The sequence below is a fragment of the Mastigoproctus giganteus genome, chromosome 2 (assembly GCF_048544385.1).
Source record: "Mastigoproctus giganteus isolate SK-2022 chromosome 2, ASM4854438v1, whole genome shotgun sequence".
Lineage (NCBI taxonomy): Eukaryota > Metazoa > Arthropoda > Arachnida > Uropygi > Thelyphonidae > Mastigoproctus > Mastigoproctus giganteus.
Window position 1 is genome coordinate 223938307 of NC_143576.1, and position 26515 is coordinate 223964821.

Here is a 26515-nt window from a genome sequence, read left to right on the forward strand (position 1 = left end):
CGATATTGGCATATAAGATTTCTACTTAGCTCTTTTGAGAATGCAGTGTGCACAAAAGGCCCTGGTTCTAAACCGGTCGATGACGCGAGGAACTTTAATGAGACCTTTTCACTTCGTGGTTGAGTTAGTCGGTCTCAGGTGTACTTCAAGGTTTTCTACCCCAGAAAAACTGGGGTTTTTTTGTCCAGCAAAATAGGCAAATCGACCTGAGAACAGACTCAATTTACATACATAAGACATATATGGGTTATATGTAAGAAATTACGGGTGGCTCTAATATAATAGTTTAAGTTTGAGTTTTTTCTCTGTCTCACAAACCTCACAAACCTCACCAGTTTCACAAACCACTAGTCTTAGATTTTCATGAGGATCATGTAAATCTCTGAAACAATATATAAGAATTTTCCTCATCTGCATGAACGGTGTCTAATATCTTTGTTTGCGCAAACATTGAACAGTACCAAACGTCTCAAATTTATCACTAATTCTTGAAGTTGTTCTTTGTGTTTGTGGTTTTGTGACAAATTCACGACTCTGCTGTCTTTGAACTTCACAGTCATTTCGAATGTCTAGTACCACTTTGAAATTGCTTTGCGTTGTTCGAACGTCAAACGTCCGTCCTCCTCCATGCTATTTATGCTCTGTGGTATCATTTCGCTTTTTTTTAAAAAAAACTAACGTCATATTTTATCAGCAAAACATATAATCAAAGGCTAAAAAAATTTAAGTTCAGGTATGAATACGTAATTAAATATTTACGATGAAAATGTGTGTATATATTTTCTTCTGTATTCTGATACCAGTCTCACAAAATTTGAAATCCGAAGTCATCGTAATCTTAAACTGTTATCTTGGCGCCTATCAAATTCAGTAAATCTCATTCATCATCGGTTCTTGAAAACAATTCGTGTTTCATCTGATAGAACCAAAGCGTTATCTTTGACGTTTAACATCCTATCCCTTTAAATGCGTATTTACCACGATTCTTATCCATATTCGTTACTCCTTTATGTTAATTGTGGTAAAGTGTAATAAAAATATTAATGCTTTTCGTAGTTTTCTTCTGCAACAATCATTTACTCGCGCTCGCAGAAACCTGGTTGTATTCCTGTATACTTGCAGTGAATTTTACTTCCTTCCACCAAACATATTCAGCCTATCGTTAAGATTGAGACTCCAAAGGTATTAGACACCTATCCACTTGCTGAAGGTCTGTCGTTGTTAGCAACAATTATTGAAATAACTATATTCCAGTTCTATAACCATTCGAACAACTCCTTGCACTTCTTCATGTTTTTTCATCTTGCTCTTTCGGTCTCTTTATCAACCATTCATCCTTTACAAAATATTAAAGAAGAAGCAACCGTTTCTATCCCACCAGAAGCTACATAGACGATCCTAATATCACGACTGCCTTTGAGCCATATAGCAAGAGAAGTTTAGAAACTGAATAACGAAATCTATGACAAACCATTTTCATAGATTTGTTTAAATTTCTTTAATTTCTAAACTTTCTCTGACTTAAATTTAAGTTACACTGACTAGACTTCATTAAATCTGCTTCTGGCCAAATTCGACTAGATTTCCATCTAAAAATCTAAATCAATTTTGATCACTAGACATTCTCACTTTCCTCATTAATGTCAAACAAACCAGGGTATCGAATAAAGTTGCAAAATTCATCTTTACAAAAAAACTATCTGAAATTCAAAACTTCGTTCAGTAGATTCTGAAATTACTCAGATTCTATCGAACTTCCATTGCAAGCTTTCTGGAACTATCTGAAACGTCTAAAGAGATTTCCCAGAATTCCCGAGTTAATGGGTGAATTGACTGTCTCGATTCACTTAGCATAGCTAATCTTTTTGCTAACCATTTTTCGAAACTTTAATCTCTTCAACAGCAAAATTCTGTCCCTACTTATTAGGACCTCCACTGCTTCTGGTGTTGACACCTTTCCAACATTTTTTTTCAAGCTCTTCTAACATAGCTAAAATTCTCTTCTCCATCTTCTCTTCTAGCTCTTCTCCATCACTGTTTTAAAAATCTGTTCAGTAGCTTTCATCACGGTTGTTACCCATATATTTAAAGAGACTACTTAATCTCCATATATTATAAACAAGGTGATAAACCTAAACCCAGAAAATGTAGACCCATCACTGTATTTAGCACTATTTGCTAAAAAAATTTTCGAAACGCCTCTTTATCTTAATTCGTACTTATACTCTTTTATCAATAATCACCAATCTGATTTCTTTCCAAGAAAGTCTGTTCTTTCAAATGTAGCCTTCTTCTGTCATTTCTTAAGAACTAATTTTGAGACAAAGAAAATCCAGTACATTCCCTATTCCCCGATATTTTACATGCAGTTGACACTATTCGTGCTGATCTTTTTCTTCACCTCAAGTTTTCATTCTCTGATCTACGTTCCCCTTTACTGAATCTGTTTGAATCACTACTAATCGCCAGCCATTTGGTGCAACAGAAAGTACTATATCAACTTCATTTACTGATTCACAAGGTGTTCCTCAAGGCTTACCCTTAGATCCACTTCCATATATTATTTTACTTAACGATCTGTCAACTGCATTTCAATCTGTTAATATTGAGTGACTACTCCACGCAGAAGATGGTAAACTTTTCAAAGTCACCAATTCTCCGACTGACAGTGACGAACTGCAAAACTCTATGTTGCTTCCATTTCAGTTGTGCAGTTCGACCTTTATTCTAGACTGATTCTATTGGAAATTCTCTTATTAAATACCCAAAAATATATCGATCCCTTCTATCACAGCAATCTCATCCTATCTCAGAGTTCCAAAACTGCTTCTCAGTTTAATTAAGCATCCCTCTGCGTCTTTCAAGAGTGGCAAAGTTATAATTTCCGTTTGTCGAATACTGTATTGTGATTTTTTGAGAACAGATTTTCATCTGGTCTCCAAAGCAGAAATACCTTTGTTAATTACCAGAAAAAATTAAAATCGAATTCATCAAGCTCTTATGCTTTCGAAATCTTTTTGAACTCATTCTTTTCAGTAAATCCCGCCTTGAATTTTCGTCATCAAAGCTATTTCTAAGTACAAGAAAATTATTTTCTCTTTGTTTCCTTAAGCATATCAAATATCTACGAATTCCAACGTATTTTCTTAATTTCTAACATGTATTTTTTGGACCTTATTTAAAAAACTCTGTGCATATCACTTACCGAAATAATAAAAATAAAACGGAATTGTATGCAACTTAAAGGAAAATAATCAGTTGTCTGAGTTAAGTTTTATGAGAGAAGAATAAAACAAAAAGAATGAGACAGAACGTCTGCATCGTGAAGAAAATTCATTGCTTATTCATAAGGATGATTTACTTTCGCTGAAACCTTGATGAGCTATACTGCCCATTATCATGGACATATCGCACCAGACGGTAATAAATTGCCACTTACCGCAAGGACACCTCAACCTCAATATCACTATTCGAGTTCAAAACTGGAACATTAATGATACAAAGTAGTCTGGATCTGATGTGAAGTTCATTATGAAAACTTATCCTTAAGCCCAGCATTTCTCGTATAATTTAATGGGGACATTTTTAAAGGCTTGTTCAGAATTAAGATAACGCATACTCCATCTCTTAATAAATTGGCATTATCGAAGATTGCAGTGTCTGCATTTTAACTTTTCTCTGACATATTGTAAGGTCATTTCATTATTGGTATGTAAGGAACTGTGATGTTTAGTTGGGGTTCTAAATTAGCTCCAGGGCTATTCAGCCCAGGAGGAGTGGCAGATGTCAGTTTCTCGTGTTATTAGTTCTCTGTTTGCGGAAAATATCTATGGATCAAAAGGCTATGAGAAGAAATAGTGCTGTATTAGTCTATAAGCATACTTAGGTAAATTAACTAATTAGAATTATTTGCTTTTATGTTATTTTAATGTAGATGACATACTCAGATGAATTAGTCGATGATAGTTTTTCCCAACCATGATATACCGATGCCTTATGGCTTTGGTTGTTTCGGCGAAAATTCTAACAACATAACTCGACATATTTTCCCCACTGGACAAATGAATTATTCAACCATAAAAGCCGACTACGAACTAGTACCGAACAGGCCATAAATCGGAAGTGTTCTAGTTTATTTGTAAGTGTTGAGACTGTTTGAACTGTTCTAGTTTTCAGCTAAGGGAAGACTCGGGTTGTCTTAGCTGAAAACTGGGTTTGCATGTGGTTTATTTCTATCATAATTTATTCATTTTGTTTTATTTATTTCTTGGGCTGAAGCTGGAATTCCAAACGCTGAACCGCTGATCGCCTTTTTAGGCTAAAATATTTGCATGTACGCAGCAGCACACAATTTTCTGCAATCAGAGGGTATATTCCAAGGTTAATTAACTCACTAAAAACAAGATACTTCTTTTATGTTTTATGAAAGTGTGTATATAATTGTGTATTTTTATGTCATGCTCTGAAAGCTATTCGCCTTTAGGGTTCCCAAAGTACTAAATCCACTAACTGATTATTTTTCTTCCAGATGGAAGTCTCCAAATGTTGTTCTGTCCGTACGACTCAATGCACCTTTTCCACCAAATACCAATTCGAAGGTGTCTTTGGAAATTCACTTAAAAAAACTACCTCATTTGCAAGTTTTGAATAAGGCCTAGATGAGATCTCATATACATTGATGAAATGTTTCTTAGCCTTAATTCTTGGTATCTGATAATAAAAATGCGAGCGCCATTTTAATGTAAAAAACAGATACCTCCTACATTTTGTCAGTACTTGAAGCAAAAACTGTTCTAATAGTCTATGGACTGCGATCAGAAACCATCTTCTTTATTTAACTGCTTGGCATCAGATATCAGCTGATACCAAAGGCGCAAGGGTTTTGTCCTTTTCACGGTCACAGGTGTACCAAGCAGAGCGAATAACTACGTTCTTATTGTTCTTTAAAGCAGAAATTATAGCCGAACAAGTATCAGCAGGAGATTTATTAAACTGGTTTCACCGTTGGGTCGTTCAGTGCAGAGATAACGTTTTCTATTGCAGAACTTCTGTTACTTTATTGTACAGGAAAAAAGAAAAGAGCTGAAATAAAAGTAATCACATCATCATTACAAATAAAATTAGTGCCTAACAAATCACAAAATGATTGTGTTCGAATATTAACATGGAACATTATAGGGCGATTGAATGATAAACTTAACCATTTGTATTTTAATATTTTAATAAGCAAATAAGTGTAATAATAAGCAAAAGTACATTTTAATACTTTTTAGGCCCTCGTGGGTAGCACGAAGTGAAATCACACTCCTTCCCCCACCGGGTGGAAAAGACCAGTTCGAATCCCGTCAATGACGCTTTATGGACTTTTTTTCACAACGTAACCGAGTTAGTCGGTCTCAGGAGAAAGAGAGGGAGAGAGTATCATGGTTTTTTCTCCCTGAAACTCGGGTTTTTCATCCAGCCAATAGAAAATCAACCACAGAACACACGCAATTCACAGAAATAATATATACATGCATATATGATCTAAGCCGCAGATGCGCCTAAAACCTTACAACAACTAACCAATACTTTTTAGTGTCAGAAGAGAAGAGAAGAGTTATTGTTGACAGTAACTATTGGCCTTCATATCCGAATGCCAGTCACATTTGCGACATTTATGAAACCAGACCAGAAATCCGACTATTTCCGGAACTAGTTCACAGCAACTTTTTTCACGTGGCTCAGCTAGCTGGGATAGCGTTGATTAGTTTCTTCCATCGTAAACTCTGATTTTTTTTATCCTGAAAAATCAGACAACCCAACCAAAGAACCCCATCTGTTTGTGAATACCATATATTGATGCCTCATGGCTGTAGCAACCTATGCACTTAGTCTAAAATAACCCAACCCAACTGATATTATAATTTATTCACTTTGTTTTATATCTAGCGGACGAACTTGTTCACCCTGACTATCAAGGTCTTCCTCGGCTTACTAAATAAAAACAGTAGGTTGGTGGCTCACGAATCTGACCCATTGCATAAGTGTATAAATTTCCTACTTAAAGATGTTACGATTATTATTTTAAAAATTCCCTGTCCCGCCGCTTTGCACAGAATTAAAAAAGAATTCATCTCTGAAGAATTTTCAGTAAAGTTTTCTTGCTAAATCTAATAATGAAGAGGGATCTTTGAAAGAATCAATCTATAAAATATACCGTATAGTCCGTTATTTACTAAGCAGTTTTGAGTTTTGTGCTGACCATAGAGGCAACATTGTAGGCGATTGTTTTTTAAGTGCCAAAAGTAACTAAGGCTATAAGGATTCAGTATATCTTATCTGTAATAGAGTGTATTCGTCGGCCGGTTTTCCTGTTTGTTGAACGAAAAATGTGAGCTTCCTGGGATAAAACCATGCAACCTGTGATTCAACATTAGGGTAAAACTATCCCCAACTTAATACTGAAACCGTAGTAAGTCTCTTGTAATATCTGAGATTTCGTCGAGAACTGGAAATAGGTAAACATAAGAAAACAGTCTTACATTTGGTCATCCTATCTGCTTTTAGCAAATGTCAGAAATTTAACCCTCAGATATAACTTCATTTCAAAGCTCATTGGATCTCAAGATTTCGATGGTTCCTCTTGTATGCAATGATGCTGGCTCGTTGTGTACAGGTGGAAAAATACCTACCCATTATGAATTTCAATTTTATAAATGACATTCCCTTTTATCTCAAAGGAATGCAAAATACTGCGAAATCTGTAGAACAGTCTTCACAACCTCTTTTCACGTATTCGTTATGGCCACCTGCATTTTTAATTTTAAGCCTAATCGAGAAACAGAATTACTTGCAGAGTTATTAAAGTGGTCTGGATGAATCAAAACACCTTATAATTGCATGTTTTAATTATAATAAATTCGATTGGCTGTCAAGATTGGGTTTTGTGAACAAAGTCTCTTTCAATTAGTAACATTACCAAAAATCGCAGGGATTTAAAATTGCAGCTTCGCGAAGATTATTTAAATACCAAACTTCTGGTCAATGGCTGCATGAATTCTTGAGAATATCAGTTACACTTCGATGGAAATGAGATGACACTCATCTTGCTGGATGCATAGTCAAGGTCGTCTGGTTCAATTAATTCATCATTAATTCAGTTAAATTCATCATGGGAAGTTTATCTTCTTAAATGATACTGATAGGGGTAGCTGTCAAAGTTTGCTCAAAACTTAAAGGTTGGGAGGGGTGATTAAAGATCTAAACCAGGCTACACTGCTTCAAAAGGATCATACTTCCAATATGCCCAAATTGAAAGTATGATCTGTGAAAACTGTGAAGCATTAGCCCTATCTGGAACGGCTTAAATGTGGTCTGCAGAGTTCAGCAAGTAGACGTCTTAGAGGCGGGAAAGGGCTAATATGATTGAATGTAAGGCCCTGGGGGATTAATAAAATGAATGAGGGAGGGATATACTCATGGTGAGCGAGACAAGAACCAGAGGGCACAATTATAAAATCTTAAGGAACAATAGTAGACTAGATTTTATGAAATTCACACACGTGCTGACAAGGCGGAGAGTTTGCCATAATTCAAGGAAGCATTCGAAAAAAAAAAAAAAAACGAGAGTTTTTTTTTTTTTTTTTGAAGATAGAATAAGTTTCCTTTCTTGCATAATTATATAATTTTAATACTGTTCTACACTACATCATCATGCGCAACTGGTTGTCTCGCACTTGCGCACTCGCAGACCAGTAAAATGCAATCGAAATTTCCAGCAACTGGAGTCCTATTGCAAAATCAGCTTGCGAATGATTGAAAACCTGTTTAGTGAAGCATATCTCGTTCTTAACTGTTGACTGACACGTGTCTGCTGACTGAACATACAGCTCTACACTACCCTACTAATGAGTGACATGAGGTACCAATGACAGAATCAAGGTATGCTTACTGCAACATCTAGAAAAATAGGCAGATGAGATGAGAAGTGGCAATTAAAGTCTGACATTGACAAATGCAAAGTATCTTGTATGGGGGTTGTAATCCCAGATTAACATAATGAATGTGTGGTAGTACCACAACGAGGGTTGTTTAGAAGGAAAAACACCTGGGGGTAATTGTGCAGTCAGATTTGAAGTTCTCTGAGCAGTGCAAACACGCTGCCAGGAGAGATCATCGGGTTTTGTCAATGATATACAGAAATTTTTCCAGCAGGAATAAGGTGATTTCCCATTATATACTACCGCCTAAAAGTTTGGAATCACAGCGTATGACAACGGGATTTGTTAATTTTTTGAAATTAGCTATGATAATGTAAGGCTTAAAAGAGCACAGTGCATTACAAATTATTTTAAGCTTTTTTATTAATCACAGAAAAATTTACAGCAAAAAAAAAACACAAACAAACATATGATTAATATTAACAGCTGTACTGATTTTTTTATCAAAACGTCCTCCACAAGATTTTTTCACTGCCTTACACAAACGTGGCATTCTGGCGATTAATTTCACAATAGTATCTTCACTAAGGTTATTCCAAGCGATCTGCAAGGTTCCAATAAATGTTGTGAAGATGGGCAGACTTCACGGACTTCCCTGTCCAGATGAATCCCCAAAAGCTCTATTGGGTTAAAGTCAGGCAATTCGGGTGGTCACAACATAGTTTGCAATACCCCCTCCTGTTCTTTAGTTGCTAGAAAGCCCATGCACGGCTTAGAGCTGTATTCGGGTAAAATTTCTTCCACAAAGTCGAAGTCCACAGGATATTGCGTTATGTAAAATAATGTTTTTATAGCTTTCTTTTCTTCAAATCCCCTGAATTCTGGAGTGTTTTTTTGGAGGGGATGACATCTGACGATGTCATCCACTCCAAAAAAAAAAAAAAAAAAACAGAAGCAACGTCAGATCATCATGGAACCACCACCGTGCTTGACTGTAGGCACTAAACAATTTGGCACCATTTTTTTGTTCAGTTGATTGTCTCACAAACTCTACGCTTGGATCCAAAAATTTCAAATTTGGGTTCATCCGTCCAGAGTACGTTTTTTCACTCTTCAAATGTTCAATGTCGATGGCTCTTAGCCCAAGCCCACCATTTCTTTTGATTTTCCAGTTTTAATAAGGGTTTTTGGACTGCTACACGACCATGGAGTCCTGCTTGTTTAAGACGATATTTTACAGTGGATGTAGATAAAGGAGTTTCTCTGTTCATATTGAACTCAGCTCGGTTTCAGGCGCAGTAAGTCGTCTATAGTGTTTAGAAACCAATGTTATGATCTTATCTAGTGCTTCCCTTGTTAGGCGTCCTGATCGTGGTTTGTCCTTTCAACAGCCAGTCTCCTTGAATCGTCGAATGGTAGTTTGTACTGCTTTAAATAAAACACCTAGTTTTTTTTGCCAATGCTTCTCATGGAATAACTTTCTTTTTACAGAGCTATAATAGCATTTCTGTTTTCAGCACTCAATTCGTTATGTCTTATCACGAAACACAGAAAACTTACAACAAACACTCTCTGAATGATAGGTGTTCAATTTTACAAGTTACAGCTTTTACTTATCCATTTACATTATTGCAAAACGCTCTGGAATCATCTACAATCTTCTGTAATATCTGTAATATTGAAACAGTACTCCCACTTTCTAGAATATTTTAGGATTATCTATCGTTCTACGACATTCAGGAATCTTCTGCAATGTTCTACCACATTTAGGAGTCTTCTACACCTCTATGGAATATTATCGAATATTATAGAAATTTCTTAAATATTATTTAAGTTTTTTGATTTTTATACATAATAGAAAATATTGTAATAAAAATTGGTAAACAAGTTGGTCCTATTTTAATAAAAAAATTTGAAAATGAAATGTGATTCCAAACTTTTAGGCGGGAGTTTATAAGGCAATGGTTAGGCAACATCTTGAGTACTGTATATGGGTATGGAAGCCTCATTTTAGGAGAGATGAGGATCTGTTGGAACGGGTGCAGAGAAGAGCAACGAGATTAGCGAGAGGAATGCAAAATTTCTGAGTCTGGCGACTAAGCACCTGCGAGGTGATCTGATTGAAATGTTTAAGGCTCTGAACGGATTGAATAAGATCAATGTGGATGGGATCCTTGCTTAGACAACATATATAAGGAGGCATAAATTCAAATTGAGGAAGAATGATTACAAAATAGATGTGCAGAAAATTGTCTTCAGCCAACGGGTAGTTGACCGTTGGAACAAAGTTCCATCTGTTGTGGCAGTGGGTAGTTTGAATAAATTCATGGAAGAACTAGACAAATTATTATAGGGATGGATAAGCTTACTTTCTTGCAATCTTCTTTTGCCAATGCTGACACTAATACTAAAACTAAACTACAAGCTTCGATGTTGTCATTAATGCTCTACTATAGGAAAGAAAGCGACACCAGCAAGTTCGAAAATTCCTTTAAGAATTCCCCCGCTCTCCGGGGAGGGTTATTATGAAGACCTCTCCAAACGGATGACAAGTGACAAAACCAAGATGCTCTCATGGAAGTTGCAAGAATTGTAGAGGGATAGCTTACAGGTGTATTCTGTGAGCTGTTCTCCTCTGCATGTGTAGCATATTTATTAAAACACCAGAAACTAACGAACAGGAGATTGAATTCGCCAATAGTTGCATTATTTAATATTTTGATAGAACAGTATATATTATGTGGGTGCAATAGCATTTTTAAATTACTTTGTGCGCAAATATAAATACCAATGGTGGGTGTACAATGACTTTAAACTGCGCAATTGGAAGTGATTAATAGAAAGGTCTGGAATGTTCATGAATAGGTAGCAAATAACAGTTTATTTTAGACCTCCAGGGGATTTTACGTTGTAGTGAATGTATGGCATATTTATTAAAATCTCCAGAAATTAACTTTTTAGGTCTGTACAGAGTGTATGTTAGACTCACACAAGCACAATATTCAGCTTTATGGACATAACTTTTTTTGTGGGCTGCATCTTTGATGGATAATGCTGTTGGTTAATGCTAATGATGGACAAGCTTTGATGGATAATGCTGTATTCTAATATTTTTATAGTGCCAATTCCCCCCGGTGACTATTATGCGAAGTATATTTTGCTTTCTTAACTAAACTCTCTCTAAGTTCGCAACACAGACCAAATATCGTTGCTTTCTGCATATTGTTCATTAAAGAACTTCTATCTGAATTTTGGGCTTTAGTATTTTATTTTAATAATTTTAAAAGGTTATTATTTATACTCATGGCCACTCACTGTTATACACTGCTCGACAAAATTAACAGAACACGTAGAAAACGTGGTCTGACTCGTGCAGCTTCCGATAAAGCTGGACAAAATTTGGTGTGGTGGTGTACCATAGAATAACGATGAAATGAGGAGACAGCGAGGAACTTCGGACAGGTATAAGGAACATTTATAGGGATTTTATTAGAATTACCAAAAAAGGTCACATTACAGAAGTCGATCCAAGACTCGAAAATATGGTCACATGTCATCAGTACGACGTATGATCCCCTCCAACGGCTAAACGGGCCTAACAGTGGTGAACCATGCTCGATATAAGGGCGTCTATAAGATTCTGCGCAACAAATCTTTTTCTTTCACTAGCGCAGACCTTAGCTTACCAAGTGACCGAGGAATTGGCTGTCGGCGTGCAATGCGACGCCGAAAGGCGTCCCACACATGATCGATAGGATTTAAATCTTGTTCGTGTTGGCCACGGCGGTCGTTAAATGTCTTCAGTTTCAAGATATTCCTCCACCACTTGAGCTCGATGTGCAGTGGCGTTGTCGTGCATGATAAAAAAAGCTGGGCCAACCGCACCTCAGAAAGTCGCACATAGGGTTTGAAGATCTGTTTTCGGAACCTCTGCGCAAGTTACGGTACCCCCATCAAAAACATCAAGAGGGGTGCGGCCGTTTATCATTATTCCACTCCACACGAAAACACCGCCTCCACCATAAGTGTCCCTTTCTCTGATGTTGGAGGGATGGTACTGCATTCCTTGTTGTCTCCAGATGAAATAACGTTCTAGAATTTTTAGGCTAAAGAAACGGGACTCATCAGAGAACAGCACTGTACCCCATTTGTCAGGGCTCCAAGTCACATGTTCATGGCACCAATTTCGACAAGCTCTGCGGTGGTTAATGGGATACAAACCACTGGCTTCCCTGTGTAGTCTACTTGAATTGAGCCTTCTTAACACAATGCGGTTGGAAATGTTTTCACCTGTTGCTGCAGCAACCTGAAGAGAGAGAGTGTTGATGACAGGACGTAGTAGGGTACGGTCTTGTTAGAGCCAGATAACAGCCTGTTCTGGTTGACGTAGCCCTCGGGCGACCTTGGCCAACTCTTCTTGTAATGGTTCCTGTCTCCTGAAACTACTTCTATAGTGCTGAGACGATACTACGTGATACATTAAGCCAACGTGCCACCTGCGTGGCTTCAAGTCGTCCAACGGCCTGCCATCTCAAAGAATCACCTAAACGATGATGATTTGCCATCCTGAGTAATGGATATATGGCTATCCCATTGAGCAACTCAAAAATGGGAATGAAATGATGTGGCCCCAACCCGTGTTTTTAGAGGCATGAATAATTTGCATTTTTTGACTCTGTAAGATGGTAGATTCTATTGGATACTCGGAATTTGCATGTCAGGATGCCTATTATATCAACTATTCGCCTTCGGCGACACAGTTCACGATAAAATATTCATGAAAAACATTTTTTTCTGTGAATTTTGTCGAGCAGTAACAATTCAATTGGCAATAGAATTCATAATTTTGTGGAGCCATGTTGATTTAAACACGCATGCTACTCAAGGCTATCAATTTGAATTTTTTTTCTGTATATCTAATTTTATTTCGTGTAATAAAGATATTTCTTCCACAAGTGTGTTGGTGGGATTTCGTTTTTTGAGATATTCAAACAAACACTCTTCAAGCAGATGGTTTTTCTTTTTAATAACCAATAGCAAGATCAGTATACAGCTCACTGATTCGACGTACAGTTAACTGCGAAATTTGGTCGAAAAAATGTTTCTTGATTCTCAACATCTGAAACATTCATTGGCACTATTTGGGAATAAAGTAATTTAATGTTGTTTGGATAAAATTATTTATATTCAGTTGAAGAATGTACGTTATTAACTTAAAGTGCCAATAGGAATGGTGTGTTTGTGTGTCCAATAAAATTGAAATAATAATAATACAATGTTTTCGACATTGTATGATGCTTTCAACTGGTCGCAGCTGACTTATACATTAAACAATATCAAAAGCAATATAGTAAAAAAAATTTCAGGTATTATTGTCCCAAATTATGGGATGATTTTTGCTTTTGTGGATGTGTAAATATGCATCAATTCAAGATTATCACACAGATTTGTAAATCTAATCGGTCGGCTTTTTTAACTCGGATGACAAATGGGTCCAATCTGGAAAATTTACTTAAATAGAGGCCATCAAGGTTGTCTGAAAGCTGGGGGTAGTGTTATCGTTTTCCCTGGTGGTTGAGTATTCAGACCTTGTCCGCTTTGGTTCGTTAATTCTGCTGGTGGTTGAGGAGGAGGTATTTCTGGTACTTGAACTTTATCGTGTTCATTCGGTTGTTCTGTGCTGTCATTGCTGTGAGAATCACCTTGGTTCTCGCTGTAAGTGTCTCTGGGTTCACTGTCACTGTGAACATGACCTTGAAACTGATCATCATAATAATGAGGGGAATCCCAACAGTCTACATTTTCCGGTCGATCACACACTAGAAATCTTTGATCGAACACCAGTTCTGGATGGCAACAAAAGGGATGGTCAGTGAGCAAAGCAACGTTACTAGGAGCACACAAGTGGAAAATGTGACATCCCGTCTCCACATCGGCATAATACCCACCAGCTGTCTTGTCGCTGCATGTAAAATTGAGAGGTGGAACACTAGCAAACAGCTCTTGTTTGGCACAGGCGTCCATGTACATCTTAGAGCTTTCCTGAAAGAAAGAATGCACCCAGTTAGAAATAAATTGATACTGCATGTATTTGGTGTAAAGTAAAATTGCTAAGGTAGGTTACTGTTCCTTATTTAAAATCAATAGGTGAATATTAAATTTAAAAAATCTAAAGAGTTTTTTTAAAGATATTTCTTTCATATCTATGCCATAGATTTGAGTAGACACAACTTGTCATTGAGAGTTCTTTAACCTCAATATATTCAATTCGTAAATTACAAAATATCAATTTGAATATGCATTCGTAATATTCAAAATAATTTCACATAGACTAAAAACGATCGCCAGAATTGGAAGGCTAACAAACTAATAGACAAAGCTGACGAAATGTGAATATTGTTAAATACTACATTCACTGGCCGAAAAACTAGAAACCTTCAGTATTTAGTAGGGCCACCTTTTTGCCCGAATTATAGCCGTACACTTCGTGGCATGGATTCCACTAGGTGTCTGAAGGGGTCCAGTTCCAGATTTGACCATTCTTCTAGCAGGTTATTTGTCAGCTGCCATATTGTGGTCGATATAGAGAACTGCGAAGCCAAACTGCCCTTTTCAACATGTCCCAGAAATACTCAATTGGATTCAGATATAGAGAATTAGTCGGTCAGGGTGGATCCTCGAACCATTCAGATAAAATTTTTGTACGGTGAATAGATGCGTTGTCGTCTTGAAAGAATCCATCGAAATTTAGATAAAAATGAAATACTGTAAGGTGAAGTTGATCCGATAAGACAACCTTCTACCGGCATGAGTGGACCCAGTCGGCACTAACAGAACATACTCCATACCATGATACTTCCTCCAACCGCTTGAGTGGTGAACACGAGACCGTCTGAATGCGATTCTTGAGACTCACACCACGCTTTCAACCTACCATTGGTGCAAAAAAGTGTAAATCGAGACACGACAGACCACATGATCTTTTCCACTATTTTTCAGTCCACTCTTGGCGTTAGCCGCACTACCCCAGTCGATTCGTATGGTTTTTTACAGAAAGTGGCTTCGTACAGGCACACGGCTACCAAATCCCCTACAGTCTTCAACTCCGGTCACATAAATCCGTTGGAAATGGGTCTTTCTTCGCCTAAATAGAATTTCCCCGTCATTTTCTGCACACTGGATCGGACCTTCTCTTCTGAAGCACATTCCTTTTAAATTTCTGCGATCTCGTTCTTGGAGTACCGATTTTCTGCCGCATGTCTTCCTTTGAAAGCTGCATTCTCTTTTCGTCTTCCACTCATCGTATACTTTTGAGATGGTTGCTTTCGGCAGTGATTTCCTTTGTTTTCTCAACTGTGGATCCTGCTAAACGTGCTCCAACAACATCACTGAAAATCGGAAAGATCACTTGTCCTTCCCATGACCGGATCACTAAGAAGCCCCAGGAAAGAATACAATATTTATCTAATACCAAGGAACTTATATCTGCATACTGTACTTTTATCTGTTGAAGCCAATTGCAGAAGGGTTTTTTGATATTTTGATCAATGAGTGTAGAAATAAACCAGAACTATACTAAACGTTTTTGCAAAAAAGTCTGGATGCACAAAAGTGCTGCGTTTAGGTAAAAGAAACACATAGTGTTGCATTAACTACACATTCATTACTTATCTCTATTTAGAACGGGATGCAGTTACACCTACTTTATAATTTATCATCCGTGGCATGATTTGCTTATAAGTTCATTGAAGGCCACTGTTTGTAAATTATCTTAGTGCAAGGAAAGTTGAAACTCTGACACACCTTTCCATAATTTATGAGATGACTAAAATCTCTGGATTTTCCCTTATTTTGTCATGGAAATTTTTAGAATAAGAGCTTTTTCTGAAGTCTCATTTACTGCGGCAATGGGTGGTTACGAAATGAGTATTTTTGCCTCTAAAAAAAAAATTAATAAGCTTAACTTCTTTCTCCATATCACAGATTGGGCACTATTAAATAATACAAACTTATTATATGGCTTTATATGACATTTGCTAATTCGAAATAATAGAATTAGCAAAGGTTTTGGCCATAGCAATAAAATTGGTATACTGGTTTCGTATTCATATTAACGTACATCACATGATATATACTGGTTGTTGTTATAATAGGGTTTTATGGGCATTAGCAATGAAGGCCATAATTGCAGTTGTGTTCTGTGGTCAATTATTTGTTTGCTGGACGAAAAACCCGAGTTTCAGTGAATAAAAAAAACCATACTACCCTCCACTGAGATCGACTCACTCAGTCACGTTGTGTCCCATTACAAACAAGATGGGAATCTTGTTTGTAATGGGAATTAACAAGTGGGAATCATTGAAATATATGGAGGTATTGAAATAAGCTAAAGTTACACACATGACTCAGTTGGCTGTTAAGGCCACCAGCGCAATAAATCTAGGAATAAATTTCGTGATGGGCGGAAACCTGTTAAACGGAACTGGATACATATTTAAAAGGTCATAGATGACATCTAGTTTAAGCTCTTCAAGGCTGTATGGCCGTGATATTTATCCCACACAAAAAGTAATAGGGGAAATTAGAAGAGTGTGGGGAAAGAACCGAAAAAATACATATATAAAGCAAATATTTCTAACTCTAAACCAAAAAAAAAAAAGAAATGAAACTAATTAAAAGAATTAAAAACTAACGGTAATTAAAATATCTAAGGGCAACCCTATTTACACTTAAAAATTGTCACATTAGGGTAACCCGAGAACAATCTCAACCACCCGTGTGTATTATGTACATAATTTGCATGCGTGCTCTGCTCGGTTTACTTGTTTAACTGGACGAAAATCCCGAGTTTCCGGGAGGAAAAACCTCTTTATCCTTGCCTGAGACTGCCTAAGGCAGCAAGTGAAAAAAAAGACTATAAAGGTTTCTCACATTACTGACGGAATCGAAGCCGGCCATTTACATCAGATGTGAAAAGAACGATGATCACAACCACTGTGCTAGCCACAAAGGCACTTTGTTTGCAGGACCGCGTTTAGTAATATCGCACCCTGGTGCACATAGATTTAGACGTCTTAAAAACCAAGTCGCATGGACCTTCCAGCAACTGCGCAACTAGGAATCCCGTAAATGAGGCCTCGCCTTTGTTGAAAAATCTGGCTATTTAGCCCCCTCTAATTTAGGAACAGTGGAATTGTTCCGAATGCCAATGTACCGCATGGGATTAATTGTTCCAAGAACAAAGAGCAATGATCCAAAGCACAAACCAGGAGAGAGAACTCCAGATAGTGACAGTGTCAGAAGCTCCATTGGACTTTATCATCACCAACTAGCACGTGCAATGCCAGTTTCCTATAGGTATAAAATTACCGTTGCTGCAGTTCTTATCCAAGCTTGAAATGTGGAAATGTGTATTAAATTTTAAAAGCGTATTCCATTCGTGCTCATTTAAACCAATTAATTATTACCTTATCTTTTATTGAAGCTTTTTTTTTTCATTATATTATTGTTGTTTACACTAATGTAGCCACATTAAATATGATTAGCATATCTCACACGTATTCTGTGCGTGTTTAGCACCAAAGCAACTAAGGCTATAAGGCAAGTTTGCAGACGATACGAAGGTTGGCAGGGTTGTTGATGTACACTAATGACAGTACACTGCTGCAACAGGATCTAGAAAGGTTGAGCAGATGGGCTGAGAGGTGGCAAATGAAGTTTAACATTGACAAATGTAAAGTACTACATATGGGAAACAGCAACCCCAGAGCAACGTATCAACTCTGTGGTACTACACTGACAAAGTGTAAAGTGTTCATTGTCTAACGGCCCAAGGGGTTTCCCCCATCTCCGTGTTGTGTACTCTGTTTGTGAAACACAGAACACTGTGAATGCCAGAGATTTTAAAAAGTGTAAGGTTTATGTTGTGTAGTGTCATGTTGTGTTGTTCCTCTGACCTTTTAGCCGTTGGGCCCCTAGTGGGACCCCCCGTTGCCCACACTTAACCCCGAGGAGGCAGGTCAGGCATAGAGGGATCGCATTAGAAGTAATTACTCTGGCAGGCCCTGCCACCTAATTTCCTAAGATTTCAGTGGCAAGGGCCTAAAAAAAAAATAATAATAATAATAAAAAAATAAATAAATAAATAAAAATAAAAAAATAATAAGAAAAAAAAAAAATAAAAAATAATAACAATGATAAAATAAAATAAAATGCATATTTAGTTAGAGTAGGGATGAAGACTGAGGAAGGGGGGGACAGATAGAAATATGGGGATGATAGGGAAGGCAACCCCAGAAAGGTCAGTGGGGACTGGCTCCACCAGGAGAAAAAAAGGGGGTAGCAGGGAGGTGGAGGACACAGAAACCCGTCCCCTCCCTCTCCCTACCGGGGGAGGGGGTATTAAAGTGAACCAAGTTAGGGTACCTGGTTCGGAATGCTAGTTGGCCAAGAAAAGCAGTTGACATCTAATGGCACGCCAGTGGCGTTGTCAGTCTTTATCTAGGAGATTGTCTTATTGGTCACATCCGTGAGAGACAAGTCCAGAAGTATAAGAACCTTTTGTCTTTCTTAGATTGTCTTAATTTGTGGGTTGTCTCTATTCAAAGGTAGTTATTTCGTAGTTATCTTTGGTGGGTGACCTTTTGGAGAATGTATGGTAGTTCACACCAATGATGGTAATGCTGGTCAAGTTTAGCTGCCTTGTTCCAGTACCATCAGGGTCCCTGGGTTCATTTAAGAGAGGGTTATCATGTTGCTGCAATTAGTTGTCTTCTCCTCAAGAAAAGCTGCTGTGCGTAGTTGGTGAGAGCTTGATACTCTTCCCTAGTATCCAGTAAGTGGTTTTCTTTGCCTTTTGGTATATAAGTCAGCTTTGTGATAAGCTGGCAGCGGAGGTCATTGTAGAGGGGGGCACTCGTGCATGAGGTGATCCCAGTCCTCAATTCCTCCACAGGTGCATGTTGGGTCCTCTTCTAGGCCAAAGGTTGTTAGTTTTACCTTTATTGAACCATGGCCAGTAAGCAAATACGTGGCATACAGGCCCGGAGAAAACCATAATGAGATTTTGGATAGATTCTGCTAACATCTGGGATGAATCTCCTGGTGATTTCCCCCTTGGTTGAATTTGTCCAACGGTCCTGCCACACCCGCTGCATGTGTGCTTGAAGTCTCCTCTTCTCAAATTTTTGGTTGTTGGTAAGATTCAGCTCGAATCCCAAGCAGGTCTGAGACACGCCCTTAGAAAGATGATACAACATTCCATTTCTCACCACCTCCAGGTCGAAGGGGAGGGCCCCCACCAGGACCTGGAGGGGGTGAGTACTCACAGTGCAGCAGGCACGAGAGATGGAGAGCAGGACCGTGCGTTGAGTGGAATCCAGGATTCGTCTGTTTACTGCAGTCGTAGCCTTGCCAAACCAAATTCCGGCTGCATACGTAATCACTGGGATGAAGATAGCCTTGTAATACAACGAGAGGGTTCGCTTGCTGAGACCCCAGTCCCGACGGGATATCCTAGCAACCATGGAAGTATAGTTTCTCACTTTGGTTCTGATGTATTTGAGATGAGCTTGGAAGGAGAGTTTTCTGTCTAGTACTATGCCAAGATATTTCAGTTGCTCTGACAACTTTATGGTCTTGTTTCCAATTTTAATCTGTGGTGGTCTTGTAATACAGAGAGTTCCTTTAAGAAGCAGAGAGTTTGTTTTTGATGGTGATATGGTCAAGCAGTGTGTTTTTGCCCAGTCCTGGAGGATTTGGAGTGCATGGTTTGCCAAGGTCTCAAGCTGGGCCCTGGAATTTGCAGTCACCATCAGGATGAGGTCATCAGCAAAGGCTTGTGAACGAACCTCCCCGAGGTCAAGGCATAGAAATTCGTCCATCACCATGTTCCATAAGGTCGGCCCCAGGACCGAGCCCTGGGGGCAGCCACGGTGTATCCGTCTTGTGAGTTTCTGATAAGGTGCATTTACTGTGATCACCCTATTTGAGAGGTAGCTTTTCATGATATTGAACAAATTGTCCGGTACATTTACTTGCCTGAGTCTGCGGAGGACGCTCGGCCACCAAAGAGTGTCGAACGCTCCCGCGAAATCAATTGTAATCATCAGGAAGTATTTCCTGTCTGCTTGGCGGGCCTCAGTGAGCAGTGCCTGTAGAGCATCAACCGTGGAACGTCCTGGTCTGAAACCATATTGGTTTGGTGATATTAGGTTTGCTTTCTCCTAGTGGCTTTGGATCCGTACATGGAGGAGACGCTCTAGGAGCTTGCTGCATACGGACAATAGGGCAATGGGTCTGTATGAACTTGGTAGATGTGGTGGTTTTGTCGGATTTTTAAGGATCAGTTTCATATTTGCAACTTTCCAGTCATCAGGGAAGGTGCTAGTGTGTAGGCAGAGATTGAATAGGTGCAGCAATAGCTCCGGGGAAAGCTCCACAACCTTCTTCACAATCTCAGGCTCGAACAAGTCAGGCCACGGACATTTTTTCCCTTTGATAAGAGCTGCTGCGGCTAGGAGGTCTTCCTGTGTGAACTTCGGTTCAACTTGTCCAGTCCAATAGGTTTCATTTTCTCTGCAGATCTCATGCTGCTCAGTTGTTGTTGTTGGATTAATGTTTGGATGAAAAACGTTGTTTAAGATGTTTGAGACTGAGTCCCTCCAGGTGGTGGTTAGGTTTCCCTGCGGGGTTTCTGTAGCGGTGTTCACTCCCCCCCCCTGGGGAGTTTGTTTGTGGTGATTTTGTGTACTACACTGACAGTGGTAGAGAATGAAAGGGACCTGGGGGTAATTGTGCAGGCAGATATGAAGTTTTCTGAGCAGTGCAAACGGTCTGCAAGAGTAGCTCATGGTGTCTTGTCAATGATATACAGGAATGTTTCCAGCAGGGATAAGGAGGTGATTATCCCCTTGTATAAGGCAATGGTCAGGCCACACCTAGAGTACTGTATACAGAAAGAAAAGACAGTAAAGTTTTTACACTCCACTTCATCTGAAACCGACGAACTAGCCAAAATAAAATAATTTAGAAAACAATAGACCAGATTCAAAACAGTAAATACCTCACATAAAAAATTTAAGTTCAAATCTTTATATATTAGTCTTCTATGCTCTTATGTTTTGCTGTAATACACTGAATTCCAGCAGTTAAGTCAATGATAAGTTAAACAGTCTAAAAACAAATTAAAGCAATTAAATTAATTTTTATTTAAACTTCACTTTGTTGTTTGCTATCTGGAATTTGAAATAACAAAACCATTACTTGAATGCAAAAATATATTAAGAATTAGAGAAAAATACACAGCATCTGATAAACATTGGCTCAGGTCGAGATATTTTGATCATTAGCACTTCAAGTGCATATTTTCACTTACTTGAGAATTATAATTTATTATAGGAAACAACAAATACTAACCTTGAACTGTTATAAGAAAACGAAAAAACTGTTTTATTGCCTGTGAAAGGAATGTTTCATCCGATCTATTTAGATATAATACTATTTCAGGGTCCTGTCTCATGATTGTGTTTTCGTTCACCAGAGGAACTTTAGCTGCACGTGCATTGTTTACATTAATCACAGATAGCAGTACGTTTATCTTTTCAACTTCATAAGTGTTGTTAAGCCTTACATCTTCTGGTTTAATGGCATTAAATGAGACAAAGTTTTCATCCGAATGACATATTCGATGGTTTGATCCTAGTACGTTCAAACCTTTTACTAACGTTCTTTGTCTGCACGGGTATAATCATGGTCTTCCTCACATTTAGTGGAAAAGCACTTCAATGACACCAGGAACTTTGCGTTTTTTTTGTTTTTTTTTTTTACGCCGTGGCTGAGTTAGTCGGTCTCAGGCGTGGCCATCCTCCTCGGAAACTGGTGTTTTTTATCCAGCAAAACAGGCAAATCGATCAGAGAACACGCAATTTATAGTCATAATACATATGGATGGGCGAGTTGGTTTTCAGATGGCTCTAATATGACAGTTCAACAGCATCACTATTGTTCAGCTTTATACCAAGCTGAAACACAGTGGTCAAGGGGTGGAGAAATATCAGTTTTGTGTTGTGGCAAGTAAAGAAGTTCGATTTGATTTTCTTGGCCGTATTCTATGGGTGATTAGGAATAACGTGATCGATTTCCAACCATAATCAACAGCGTTTTTCTTGGTGCTTGGAGAAATGCTTTAACCATAGAAGAAACATTCTCTTCGATGTAGTCAGTTTTTTCATAGTAATCACTTACTAATTTACTAATGGCGATAAACCATTAGCAAATTCTTTCTTTTTTTCTTTAAATATTATAAACAAATAAGCAAAGTTATTACTTGATCCATTTTAAACATCACAATTTAATCCAAATATCCTGATTTATAGATTAATGGGAAAGGAACGAGCCGATATGGCAAACTGAAACACGGTCTGTCCATTTATGAATACAAGTGTCCCCTTTCCCAAGTACACATTTTACTTTAAGTCATTGAAAGACCATTTAAATTTTAGTATTCATTTAATACAGTGGTGTGCAAAACTTAAGGACCAGCACTATTTCTAAAGGTTACAACCACAAAATATTTACTTAAGGTACTCTTTACTGATGAGAGCAGATCAGTCTCAGCAGCGATTCTGTACATCGGCTAATCTGGCGAGAGGTTGGCACACGGTATCATCCCGCAAACTCACTGAAAGGGATCGATATGGCGGTTGAGGTGTTCTCGTCTGGGGAGGCGTTATCTTGGATGGACGTACACAACTCCAGATACTGGAAGGTGGTACTGTAACCGGCGCACGCTACTGTACTGAAGTAATCCTTCCCTATGTGCGTCTGTTCCGAGGTGCCATTGGCCCCGAGTTCTTGTTTATGGATGATAACGCCACCCACACCCCATCGCAATGCAGCTGTTGATATGCTTTTGGAAAGTGAGGACATTGTTCGTACGGATTGGCCTGCTCGTTCCACCGATCTAATCCCATCAAACACATATGGGAAGCTCTGGGGAGACGCCTAGCGGCACGTCCACACCAGAAAATGTTCACCAGCTAAAGATGGCGCTGACAGAGGAATGGACGATGTTACCGCAAGAACTTATCAACAACACTGTTCTAAGTTGGACAGGCGGTACAAAGTTTGCATCGACATTAGGGGTGGCCATAACTCCTATTGAGGACTACCTCTTCCCTTTGTTCCATCTTTGGCAGTGATGCATTCGTGTCATGGCAGCCAGTGCTATGTTGCCATTTTTGAATAAAGTCCCTCTGTACTGTTTTGTTTCCGTTGTTGTTGTGTTGGTGTTGTTTCCTTTATCATTTCTGTACCTCACGAAGTTCCTTTGGTATGCTTTTCCCATATCCAGACCACTCCTATGAGAAGCTACAGGTGAAAACCTGACTGGTCCTTAAATTTTGCACACCAGTATATTTCTGAAGTATCTTTCACCACAAGTCTGATATTTAAGAAAATAACTGCGAAATTATAAATAGATCTTCATTCTAGCATTCACGACTTAGGCCACTTGGTTCCGACTTTTTTTATTTTTTTATTTATTGCATACATTTTTATTACATATTTACAAATATACAAACACTTTCTATTTGCAACCATCGCATTCTGCGTAAGAAATTCTTTTAATTGTACAGCTTCACTTGCAAGCAATAAAAGGCAATAAAAGATATACTATCTGTGAATGTGTGTGTACTTGTTTTGGTGGCATCTACAACGTTTAGTCGAAGTCCACCTTGGAAAATCTGCGTTGAAAAAGTAACACTGTCTACAGCGATCAACACCCAATTGACCATTGGCAACAAACAGATGCTGCAGAAGAACGTCAACCAATGCATTACAAGTGATCTCAGGCTGTATTCCGAACAACCTTTATGTGGCATACCGAGGCATGATTTCTAACTTTTGGCAACTCAAATCCTCGACATTGTAAGTAATCCGGCCACGGACATTCGGCAGGAGAAAATTAATCTTTGGACAAAATTCACCGAGAAGTGGAAATACAGATGGCAATCCAGTGAAACAGGACTCACTACCAGGGAGTTCATTGAAGATGCAACGTTTCCTGTAAATAAGAAAGTTATGGGATGGTTTTACCCTTCAATAACAAGGTCATATTTAATTACTGGACATGGTTCACTACGGGATAAATTATGTAAATTTGGACTTGAACCCGACCCTTCGTGTTTCTGTGGGACAGTAGAAGATTGGAGGCATGTTCTGTTTATTTCCCGGCTTATGACGACTTCAGACAAGAACTATTTAATAGCACTCAACCTAATAGGACTGACAACCTCAATATTTTGATTCAAGATGCCGAGAACTTTGCGGCATTCAAGGCATTTAAAAGAAGACCCACCTTGTTCACTAATTCTAGAAGTGGGCAGTAGACTGATGTATTCGTGAACTTATTTCAACCTTACTAGGTCAAACAGCTTTTAACTTAGAAACTAAATTTTGTTTTCTTATGTTAGTAATAATTTGGAATGTATATAATGGTATTAACTACAGTAACTAACTGTAGACACAGAAGGATTTATTTGTTCTCTGGAATTGTTCTTAGGACAAGACTACACAGGGTGTAGTCTTGTCCTAAGAACAAGATTATGGTCTTAGTCACTAATGCTCCTAAAACACAATAACAACCAAATATCCAGATTTTACCCTACGTACAGAAACTAATCAAAAATTAAACAGGCACCTACTCCTGACCTGGTAGTCACATCTCAGTGGTCAGATGTAATTTTTGATCCAAGAGGACAATTCAAATAGTAGCAGCTATTGTTTTATTTGTCTGTGTAAAATATTAATGTTTTTTTTTCTCTTCCGATTTTCTCTTGTCAAATTTATCCTCATCAGGTGACAGGGAACTAATTGCCAATTCTAATACGACTCGAAGTTCATATATTTATGTGCGCACTTTGTTTGTAATGTTGTACCTCTCTGTCTTCATATTTATACTGGATGAAATCAGATCAGCCCTCCTTTGTATGAACAACAAAGGAAAATGGTTATGAAATCCAGAAAATCAGGTTTCCCCTAATTATAGAAGTACAGTTTTTATTCATTTCCTGATTATACTGCCTGTCTTGCTCTGTTTTCAACCCTGCAGGTATCAGTAGGAAGTAAATTCTCTCCCAATTTACATATTACTAGGAAGTAAATTTGGAACTAATAATAAATCTCTCCACCCACGGTAATTATTAAGTAATTTACGGTTTAGTTTTACTTCGCTAGTCTTGCTTAAAACAATCATGAAATTAATAAATTCACATCCAGCTATGGCGAAAGCAGGGGAAGTTGTGTGTGCTTGCATCCAATTTTACTCACGAGGAAAGCTTACAGATTTAAGCGTAATCTCCGATATCCCCAACATGTTTTCTCGAAATATGCTGTTGTTGTTGGGTTTTAGGAGCATTGGCGACTAAGGCCATGTTGCTCGGTGTGTATTGTCTGTAAATTGTGTGTTCTGTGGTCGTTTGCTAGACGAAAAGCACGAGTTTCTGGGAGAAAAAGCCATGCTACCATTGCCTGAGGAAAAATATCCTTAAAAATTCCTTCTGTCATCGACTGCAAAATTACGAACTCAGATCTTTCCACCCGATGTGGGTGGAGTCATGTTCCCGTAAAATAAGAGATATAATGATCTCACAGAAGAGTTTGTCGATAGGCTGCTGAGATTAAAAGAGGGCAAGGTTCCAGGAAAAGATGGTGTATATAATTTAAAAAAGGCTGCATTAGAGTGTATTCCCGTTGGGAATTTTAATGAGTGTGATTAGATTTTAGGAAGATACGCTTGAATAGAGAAGTGTTAATGTATCTCCAATCCACAAAGGTAGTGCTTGAAGAGGAGTTGAGTAATTATAGGCCACTGAATTTAACTTTTGTGGCAAGATTATCATGGAGTTTGCGGTTAAGGATTCGATTTAGGACGATCTCGATAGGAATGTAATTCTCAATAGATCCCGGAATAGGTTTGTTAAGGGAAGGTCATACCTGACCAACTTGGTAAATTGCTATGATGAAGTCATTAAACAGTTGGACAGATAACAATTACATCAGTTGTTATCTATCCAACTGTTAATCAGGTAACAATTTTGACTTTTGTAAAGCTTTTGATCCCGCCTTTCATGCAAGATTGCTATATAAACTGGAAGAAGTTGGAGCTACTGGCAAGATAGGGACTAAAAGATAGGAACAGAGGGTGGTTATGAATGACTACTTTTCAGGGTGACCAAATGGGTCGTTCAGGGCTTGCTGTTGGAACCTCTGCTATAATGTAAATTCATAAATGATACTGACGAGGGTAGTCAAGGGAAGCTGTCAAAGTTTGATGATAACTTGAAGGTGGGAAGGGTGGTTAACAATTTGAGTCAGGTCATGTTTTTTCGAAGAAATTTAGCTCGGTTGCACATATGCGGAATTTGCCACACACGTTTTTAACAGACGACGCAGATTACTGAGCTGACTTCTGTACTCAACAAAACTATTCTTACGGCCTTCCTGTGTTGAAGTTCAGCATCATTATTTCCTTAGGATTATTTCCCTAACTTTTATTACTCTTTCTGTCCCTTTTTTTTCTTTCCTTAATTATT

At 38.2% G+C, this 26515-nt stretch overlaps 1 protein-coding gene across 4 annotated transcripts in view; it reads right to left on the reverse strand.

Moving 5' to 3' along the window:
• Nucleotides 1–12999: 12999 nt before the first annotated feature.
• The window catches only part of LOC150090172 (uncharacterized), a 66449-nt gene continuing 52933 nt past the window's right edge, over nt 13000–26515 (reverse strand). For 2 of the 4 annotated variants that reach the window (XM_090389766.1, XM_090389767.1), the window contains exon 5: nt 13000–13964. In XM_090389766.1, the coding sequence (XP_090245892.1) occupies nt 13449–13964 (516 nt within the window). In that variant the 3' untranslated portion in view covers nt 13000–13448. The remainder of the gene's footprint in view (nt 13965–26515) is intronic. The other 2 variants (XM_090389764.1, XM_090389765.1) reach the window with 1 other exon arrangement.